This window comes from Toxotes jaculatrix, chromosome 2, assembly GCF_017976425.1.
Source record: "Toxotes jaculatrix isolate fToxJac2 chromosome 2, fToxJac2.pri, whole genome shotgun sequence".
In the NCBI taxonomy this organism is placed as follows: Eukaryota; Metazoa; Chordata; class Actinopteri; family Toxotidae; genus Toxotes; species Toxotes jaculatrix.
The window spans coordinates 10,533,461-10,543,208 of record NC_054395.1 but is presented as its reverse complement, the minus strand read 5'-3'; the positions used below and the strand labels follow the sequence as shown (position 1 = coordinate 10,543,208).

Sequence of the window (9,748 nt, the reverse complement as noted above, 5' to 3'; positions counted from 1 at the left end):
TTAATTTCTAAAGCAATTCACCGAGAGCCCAATTTTGAATCGGCATATATGCACTTTATCAAGAAACCTTTTAAAATGGAATATCAACTTAAAATGGAGACCGGCGGCGCAGTTTGTGATTAGCATCATGAGCCAACAATGAAATTTTATTAAGATTAAGTAGGCTACTGTACATTAAAGTGTCTTGTAGAGATTCAGTGGGCAACTTGACGTTAAATTGCCTATTACCCAAGTTTTATTAAGCCATTTAGCCCAATGTTTGTTATTCTTGTTAGGTTTGTCTGCCTGCATTATTCATATATAAAGTGAAATGGACGAAGAAGACAGGGAAAGTCCATCTGATGAGGCGTCAGACAATTGTGGACTGCTGGGTGTCCACCTCAGCACTGATAAGGACATTGAGGGTGAGTGACAGCTGCTTTTGCTGTCTTGTTTGCAAAATACAGCTGATGCTTGTAGTGACTGAGATATCTTCTTCTTTTAATTCGCTTTTAGTGAGATACATATACAAATAACTGTCTAGTTTACGTTAGTTTTAAGACACTGGGATACCCTTATTTAATATAGGTATATGTTTCAGATGAAGGTTCAGACCAGGAACCTACTCCTCCCCCTGATTTGGATTGGTTTGAAGAATTGTCTGAGTAGGTATTTTTGTTATTCTGCAAATCTTATTTTTTTTAAACAATACTATACAAATCTTTATGTATTGATCCTGTAATCTCCTCTGTATTTTTTGAAAATTGACATTTTATGTAAACACCTCTGGGCATAATTGTGATATGATTTTATGTATGTCTAAAATGCATAGTCAGACTTTATGTTAATATGCGACCTTTCCTAAATATCATTGTGCATCTGTCCCAAGAGAAGAAGATGGTGATGGTGACCTTGTGGTTACGGCCGATTATGGTAAGAAGAGGAATTATGCCGAGACAGCACGGATGTTCAAGCTGAGACGAAACCTGGACCAGCTGGACTGCTTTCACCGACAGAAGGAGCATGACGTGCTGAAAGCCAGGTCTGGACCTGGCAAACAACAGACTTCTGGAGCCACAGTAGCTCCTTAACCTAGATAGACTTGACTGAAGTCTGTGTGCGTAATGGAGAAATTTCCCTTTTTGTTTTGTAGTAAGAATACCAGAAAACACAGGTGTTGCCTTGCCAAGAAGAAACACAATTTTCTCCCAATCGTTTTGGTTTCTGGAAATATTTTTCTTCTGTGTTATTCCACTGTCTCAGGTCTTTCCCCTCTTGCCCTCCTTATACAGGGCCAATCATTTCTGTACCAATTGATTCAGCAATTTGCAGGAAATCATTTCAGCTGTAGAGAGAACATTTCCCATAATGTCCTCTCTCCCCACTTTTCTTCCCTCTTTTTATTTGTCTGCACTGCGAGCCATTAAGCACTCGATGAACTGTGATGCAGTACCCACCAAAAATGGCTGTCATTTTCCTTTTAGCACAAAACACCAAAGGTCAGTGTGGAGCTGTAATGCGCTCTGATCAAACATGAGTTTAATGGAACCTAAGCACACCTGGCTTTTCACCAATCTGCAGCTTTTACTGTTTCATGTGCCATGATTTTATGACAGTTTTTCCCCCCCGGTCACAGATTGTTGTATTGCACATCATTAAACTGCAAAAAGAACACGGAACAATTCAAAGCTGTTGAGATGTGTGTGTGTCCACTCTCAGCTTTTCAATATCTTCATTAGACTGCCTTGGCCACAGAATTGCTTTCCTTTTGTTGCAGTGGCCACAAGGAAATCCATTAGCCTGCTGCTCTGAACATATTAATGGCCTTGAAAATGTTCCTTCTGATTGACTTTGATCTGGGGTGTTTCTGTTTGTTTTTTTTTCAGAGAAGAGCTGAAACTTTGTCGTCAGAACATTAAAAGTTTGGTGGAGCAGAGGGATAACTTGGAGAAAGAGATAGAGCGACAGAAAGCAGCAGACAACAGGTGAGTTCAGAATTGACAAACACTGGCTGGTCTCCACTTAAAATTCATACATGAGATGTTTCTGCTTTCCACCCTTTGTTTATTTTATCCTGCAGTGTGGGAGTGTTTCGTTTACGAGCCCAGCATAAGCATCTCTGTCAAAAGCTGCAGAGTGAAGAGGAGCTGGAAGGCCACATCAACACCGAGCTGAAGCAGTTAGAGTGAGTCCGGGAGGAAAATGGTTTGACAGAAAGGTCTTGTTCTGACAGGCATTAGTACACTGTGAAAAAAAGTAGCCTCCTCATTTATTTCAGTGGGACCATTGCATTAACACAGTGACACAGCAAACTCAGAGATGCAGGGTCATCTGGCAAAAAAGTTGAACCTGACTCAGCTTTTGCCACAATGCGATGCAATGTCATCCGACAAATGCATTTATTTGGAGCTGCTGTTGAGTTTGCATTAGTGGCCTAACTTCTCCAAACAATAGTTGTGTGCCACTCTTCTACAGTGACACATTGTCCGCTGATTTAAGTGACTGAAAAAATACCAAGACAGCCAGTCTAATAATTTTATTTGCAATTAAAAAAAAACAAAAGGTTTCTTTATTTTTGACTATTCAGAAAAGTCAATCAAGTGTGGTTTGGGGCAATTTAACTTAATTTGTTCAAAACCTGTGAGGAATCCTGTCTCAAAGGGAAATCACTGTATGTGTTAAATGGCCTGACTACTGTTTCACAGAGTTTTTCAACAACCATTGTTTGACTCAAATGTTTGCCTCTCAGACCAGCTGATTCAGCTGATTGAGCTGTTCTAATTAATAATAATTTCAATAAAAACTGAAGTGCAAAATTAAATCAGTATTGGGCTTCAAAACCCCCATATAGTTCTTGTTTCTTATCTCTGGTGGGTGACTGTTCACAATACATTTGGTCATCATCTTTAGCTTCTTGTTCTTACATCCATCTCATTCTATGTCCTGGCTCCTCAGACTGGAGCTGAGTGAGGTGGAGGTGGAGCTTGGCAGGTACTCATCGCTCCGGCAGGAGGTGCAGGAGGACGAGCGGGCCTTCCAGGTCCTTAAGGCCCAGAAGGCAGCAGCAAGGCTGAGGCAGGAGAGGCAAGCTAGCCAGAACCTGCAGCTCAAGATGCAGCATCTCAGGGAGTAGGGAACAATTACCACCTCCTTCATTTAAACTGATTCTTTTTTTCTGTTTGAGAAGCACTGCTTTTCTATAAATAGAAAACTGAGCATTAATCTTAGTATACAAACAAGTTAGTAAAAGATAAGATATCTAGTTTAAGTGAAATGCCACTGATAATGCACACAGTGAACCATTATATGTTATCCATTTGTGCCCCGAAGTAAGATCAAATACAGCATTATGCCTTAATGTGTGTTCAGAGTATCACTTCACCATGAAAGTATTTTTCTCTTTCCTGTGAAATTATTTTATTGTGTTTTTGTATTGATTCTTTTTATGAGAGGTCTCATAAGTCTGTACAGTCTGCATGGGGAATCAGCTAAATGAATTGTGAATAACCATGTAAAGACTGATATGCATTTAAGTGTCTGTGATTGTGTTCCGATAGTAAACAGACAGCTAGGATGAAGAAAGAGGAGAATGAATGTCAGAAGAAAATTGAAGAGCGCCGGGCGAACCACAAGATAGCTGCCAAGTACTTGAAAGAGACCATTAAAAGGTAATCAGCTTTTAAGCCAATAAACAGGGCTCAGAGTGGAACAAGAATAGGAAGAATCTCAGAGGACCCATTGGAGAGTTGACACATCCTATTGATCATTCACTGATACTGGCAAAACATATTACAAGTGGGGCTGACAAGATACTTGAAAGAGCTCAAATTCACACAGCAATATTTAAGCAGAAAATGAGCAGCAGATCAGGTATGTGCAGTGATTCATGTTAGTTATGATACTTCCCAAATATCAGAAATTTAAAAAAAAACTAAACAGAAATCATACATACACTGTACATGAAATTTAGCATATTTGAAGCAAAGGGTTTGGGAAGTGTTAAAGGATAAGGCTGGTGATATTACCAAAAACAACAATCCTCTGTACCAGAGCTCCATCTTTGTCCAAAAATTATTAAATACGCATCAGTGAGCTCCACTGTTGCATTGGATGATGTGATCCTTCATTACCTTGAGCATAGGCGCTGTAGTTTATTTTGAGTGTCAAATTTGTGCTAATCCGCCCCCTGGCAGCACGCGTAATTTTCAATAACCAGTGCTTTGAGTGGATTATCCCAATTAAATCATGACAACTTGCCAACAAGCAAAATAGCATAATTGTCTATTTATATAATAGGACACTATTTTTGATTAATGTTATTTTTGTGCTTCAAGCCAATCACAGGATGACATATCTGTAGTCTTTCCTTGACACAGAAAAAGTTCCATAGATTTTAAATATATTCTTCTATTTTGTTTAGTTCCTCCCTTGTCTGATCACTTCCTCTGTTTACCACTCCACATAAATTTAGTTTGCCCAAAAATAAGATTTGTCTGATCATATAAATAGAATGACTGGTTGAAGTTTTTATAAATGCCTATATGTATTAATATAAAACAGCCATGAGCTTATCTCACCATCCTGTCAGCCTTAAGTGAGTATCATGCATGGTCATCAGAATTCAAGGAGCAGGGAAAACCATGTTTCCCATCTTTCACCAAGTTCCCAGTCAGCACTTACGATCTGAAACCTGAACTGAATGTTATTCTCTATAAAAAGTGTGAAAAGGCATTGACGTTTATTAATATGGTTCTAGGGAATAAAGAATTTCTCTGGGATTTTATGATAATTAATCTCAGTGTTGCTCAGCTCCTGGAACTTTTGTTTCCAAGCAGCAATATCATGTTTGTGTTTTTCTCATTCTGTATTTGACCATTCACATGTTGTGATGACTGTCCCTGTTTCATTCAGGATGCATCAGCAAGAGGCTGAGAAGGAGCAACAGAACAAGGAGTTACAGGAAAAGAGGTTACAAGCTGTCAAGTCTCTGAAATCAAACATAGCAGCCACTCAAGTAAGAAACAGCAGCCACCCATGCTGATACTACAGAATAATGCTTGTTGTTTTAGTAATGATGAAACACAAGCCATAGCTCTAAGTATTAACATTTTCTATAGCTTCCAATGAATAGTGAGATAATTTCTAAGTCCATCTGTGAATAGCCTTTTAAGAACAAACCATATTTAGTGATGCATTATAAATTCTAAATGCATTAAAGGCATAATGATACAATTTAACTAATCTAATCTGATTTGTGCTAAGACATCATAAAGACGATGTAAGCACATTATGAGTGCATGACAAACATGCACACGTGTAAATGTATATATAAATGCATGTACGAAACCGAATGTCTGATGATTATATGTGCTTACAGTCTAGTGGAAATGTAAACATATATACCTAATTATCAATTAGAGGTTATGAAAAAAGTGTTTTAATCTTTTACTGTACATGTGTGTTCTAATTTATTGCGTGCCGTTAAGCTAATTCAACAAATACACAAATCTCTATTGCATTTGTCTAGATTGAAATCATCATTCAAACATTCAGTGTAAGCTGTAAAAAGTATGTGAACGTGTAATTGGAGTCAGGACTTAGTAAGGTGTGTGTTAGAGATATTTAGAAAAAAAAAAACTGGGGCTGCTTTGCTGCCTCTGGACCTGGACAGCTCACCATCATTGAGGGTAAAATGGATTCCCAAGTTTATCCAGGTATCTTACTGGATAATGTCAGAGTGGCTGTCTGCCATCTGAAGCTCAGAAAGGGCTGAGTGATTCAGCAGGATAATGACCCTGAACATTGAATTAAATCCACTATAGAATGACTTCAAACACAGAAAATCCACCTTTTGCCATGGCCCAGTCAGAGTCCAGACCTCAGCCCAGTACACATGCTGTGGAATGACCTCAAGAGAGCTGTTCACACCAGACATCCTGAGAATACAGCTGAGACTGAAGCAACTCTGTGAGGAAGAAAGGTCCAAAATTCCTCCTGAAAGCTGTAAAGGTCTGATCTTCAGCTACTGGAGGCTCTTGTTTAAGTTTACTGCTGCCAAAGGAGGCCCAATCAACTACCAAATCTAAGAGTTCACTTACTTTTTCTACCAGCACTGAGTGTTTAATAGGTGTGTGGCATAAAGACACAAAAGATTATAACTGTTTGTGTGTTATTACCTTAAACATATTTTCCATATGTCTATGAAGAACAGGTCACATTTTATGACCAGTTAGTGCAGAAAACCAGGTTGTTCCAAAGGGGTCACACACTTTTTCTTGCCATTGTGCATGTGCACCTGACTAAGAGTAATAGCCACAGCTGGACAGTATTGTTGAAACGTCCAGTGTTGCAACCAGTGTTAAACCATACTGTAACATTTGGTGAACTTCATTATACATCATACAAACTTACATTTACATTTGCTTGCTGAAATACATTTTACATTTTTTACAAAACACACCTTTAGGGCCTGGATTTACTGATTTAAAACATTTCAAATTCTCCTCCTAGCTGGGATAGCCATGAACCAGAGACTACATTTTCAATGGAGTAAATCCAGGTCTGGGTTGTGTATGCTGTTGTTGACTTATGATCCTGCAGTGGTATCACTGTCATGCTTATTGCTGTATTTTCCAATTGAACATTCAACAGGTACATTTCAAATTTTAGGAGAAAATATAATTGTAACATTCATTTCTCCTAGTTCAGATCATGAATTGAATGCATCAGGTTGCATGAGGTCATATATAGCTTCATTAATCTGGTGTTGTTTGTTCAGGAGGCCTTACGGGTCCAACAGCGCAGAGCCAAAGCAAGTGCCCAGAAGAAAGAACAGCAACAGAGACAACTGAGAGAATCCCTGCAGGCCCAAGGCATCAACAGTATCAAGCATATGCACCAACAGAAACAACTAGAGAAGATTAAACAAAAACAAGAGTGCGTCCTCTCCTCTTCTCTCCTCTTCTCTCCTTTCCTCTCCTCTCCCACGTGCATGTTCTCCACTCCCACTCCATGCAGCAGTGTGTAGGTGTTTTCTCTCGCTGTGTGCTGAGGAATATGTGACCCCATTTCAGTATAATGCAGCGCTGTTGATTTGCGTTTCTCAGGGAATTCGAAGAGAGGCAGAAGTCAAAGAGGGTGGCAATTGTAGCAAAAATCCTCCAGGAGGAACAGCTGGTAAAGAACAGAAAGAGACACCAGTCAAAGCTGCCTGAACTCTCAACCACTGACAAGTTCCCATCTCTAGGGAGGGCGAGAGAAAAGCTCCTGTATTACCTGGATCCCAGCCCCCCAGCAGCCACAGAGGAGCGAGCCATAGTTGTGAGTGGTTGTTAACATATGAGATGCCATCTGTGATATATAAAGAGATTGTGTGCACTATGACCTGATGTGTTTGTGAAATTGTCCAGCAGTTAAGAGAATTCAGTGAAAGCAGCAGCTCATCGTCAGCTTCCTCTGATGATGAGGACCTGGAAGAAACCGTGCACCAGGAAGTGGACCACCAGAGCATTGCTGACAGCCTGGCTGAGCCTGAGTTCTCTGGGCTGTGGGACCAGAACTACGAGGTGCGGTACAATAACAGCCACTGCCATCCACAAGCAAATCCCTGCAAGCTGCTAAAATTAAACACTCATAAATCTTGTCCCATTCACAGCCGACATATCCTTTTTCTATGCATGTGCTCATTGCATGTTTTTGAGTAGATGAATTACCCACCTTAAACATGATGTATAATCAATTCCACTGAAACACAATATTTCATTAATTTGAAATAGCTGCTTAGCAGTTTTGATGTAAACAACAAAGACGGTCTCACTGATTTCTTGTTCGCTGATTTAATCAGGTTGGTTGAAGATTGTAGTCTAAGGTTTCATGAGCAGGGACAAGGACAAAACAGTTTCAGTTCCCAGTAGCTGCACCCCCAGCTTGTTAGTGTGTTCCTGTCAGAGACTGCAGATGGGAAACTGGTGAGGGATCATGTTCTTGTCCTTACGCTAGAGACTTGTAGTACGAGCGTGGGACGTGGAGGGGCTGTATCATGAACTGCCGCATGCTCACAATGAGACTCATCTCTGGCAGGTGGAAAGAGACACCATGACACCATGTGTCACAGAGGTAGCACATGTCTGTCCAAACCCTTGCTGGGCCAACAATCAGGCCCCAGAGCAGAAGGAATTTGAAAGACCTGAGCGATCCAAGTGTTTGGGCTCACACTATTTATAGATAGGAGCTCTTCTGTTTTCCAGCACTGTTTGAATTAAATTATGAGAGAATTTGCATCACAATTGCAAGTGTTTAGTGCTGAAACTTATTTGTCAGTGGACTCGTAAATTAACCAACAACAACAATAATAATAAAAATAATTAATATGCTATTAGTGATTACTCAAATGACCATTCAAGAACAGATTATCTGACAATTCTTACCAGTAATATTTGGTAATACCAAAATGTTTTATGAGAATCTGGTTAAAGGGTTACAAAGAGTTATTGGTCAACTCATTTTTTCCTTTTTACAATAGAAGTATCACACTGATATCTGTGTCCTGAGTAATACTAACACATTAGCATTCAGTACACTGAGTGCCTGTAGGCAACTGGCACTGACTTTCTAATCCATTCTGAGAACACTGTAGACCTTCTTAGAAACCCAAATATTTCCTAAAACTATGGTGTGGGAAAGATCCTCCCACAAGTGCATATTGAGTTCTGCTGCAAACTTGTAATCAGTCAAACTCCATCATATCAATCACATCAGAGTTGGACTGCAGTGACAGTACTAGTTCTGACTTTTCTTAAATCTAGGTGCCTTCCAGTGCCTTGCTCAAGGGCTGCTTCACCTTAGTTCTTGATAGAGACAGGAGTGTCTGTAGCTCACTGCCACTGGAGGTGAGTTGGTTTTCTGTCTCATCCAGCCCCCTGCACACTTGAAATGTGGGCCGACAGGCATCACTTCTCATTGTGCTGGTGCCTTTGAGGCCTCAGAGCGAGCACAGTGTTACAGCTCGGAGTTCTGAGCAAGTGACAGGTCGAGTGGAAGTGATCTCCCCTCCTAACATACAGATCTGACTGATGCTCACACAGTAATGGCTAGTATAATAGATGAGCACAGCAATGTAACAAAGCTAATAAGATGAATCATTCACTTCAAGTGCTTTACAATACAGAAAAAAATAGCATAGAGATAAGATGGCAAAACCATAAAAAGCAAAGCAGGGCCCTTAAAAACTCACAGTTTCATATGTAGATAAATTTAGCACTGAACCTCCCAACACTCTTTTGGTTCACCTTTAATGTTGGAAAACTCATCTTCCATCTCAAGTTGGATTTTATATCATAGTTACCAGATATACTATCAAAATACTTTTAATTAGCATCTTTAATATTTCCTGCATCTGTCTTATTTATATCTATTGTTTTGTTCTATGTGAAGAGGCCTTTTTTAGGGCTGTGAATTTTCAATTTATGTTATGGTGCTATAGTTTTACAGTCTCATTATAGTGATTGTTGCTGTTGCCTCACTGTGGTTACAGAATCTCCTGAATGAGAAAACTACATTGGTGCAGACAGAAGTAAAGCAGGAAGAACCTGCAATGTCCAGTGGAAAGCTCAACATGGCTGCTAAAAAAGTTCATGGAAAAGAGTTCAACGGGTCTCCATTCATCAGTAAACCAGAGGTCATCCTTTTCAAGGTACCACACACAACATCACTTCAGACAAGAATTATAATGGAATGGATTTACATGTTATGTCTGTGTTTCCCATTAAAG

The 9,748-nt window shown here is 39.7% G+C and overlaps 1 protein-coding gene across 1 annotated transcript in view; it reads left to right on the top strand.

The window, feature by feature from the left end:
- The first annotated feature begins 310 nt into the window (after positions 1-310).
- The window catches only part of cfap74 (cilia and flagella associated protein 74), a 46,927-nt gene continuing 37,489 nt past the window's right edge, over positions 311-9,748 (top strand). Inside the window, exons 1-12 of the mRNA XM_041059301.1 lie at positions 311-404; positions 581-644; positions 869-1,021; positions 1,866-1,964; positions 2,060-2,164; positions 2,935-3,108; positions 3,537-3,647; positions 4,891-4,993; positions 6,758-6,915; positions 7,086-7,299; positions 7,389-7,544; positions 9,512-9,670. Coding sequence (XP_040915235.1) covers positions 311-404; positions 581-644; positions 869-1,021; positions 1,866-1,964; positions 2,060-2,164; positions 2,935-3,108; positions 3,537-3,647; positions 4,891-4,993; positions 6,758-6,915; positions 7,086-7,299; positions 7,389-7,544; positions 9,512-9,670 — 1,590 coding nt within the window. The remainder of the gene's footprint in view (positions 405-580; positions 645-868; positions 1,022-1,865; positions 1,965-2,059; positions 2,165-2,934; positions 3,109-3,536; positions 3,648-4,890; positions 4,994-6,757; positions 6,916-7,085; positions 7,300-7,388; positions 7,545-9,511; positions 9,671-9,748) is intronic.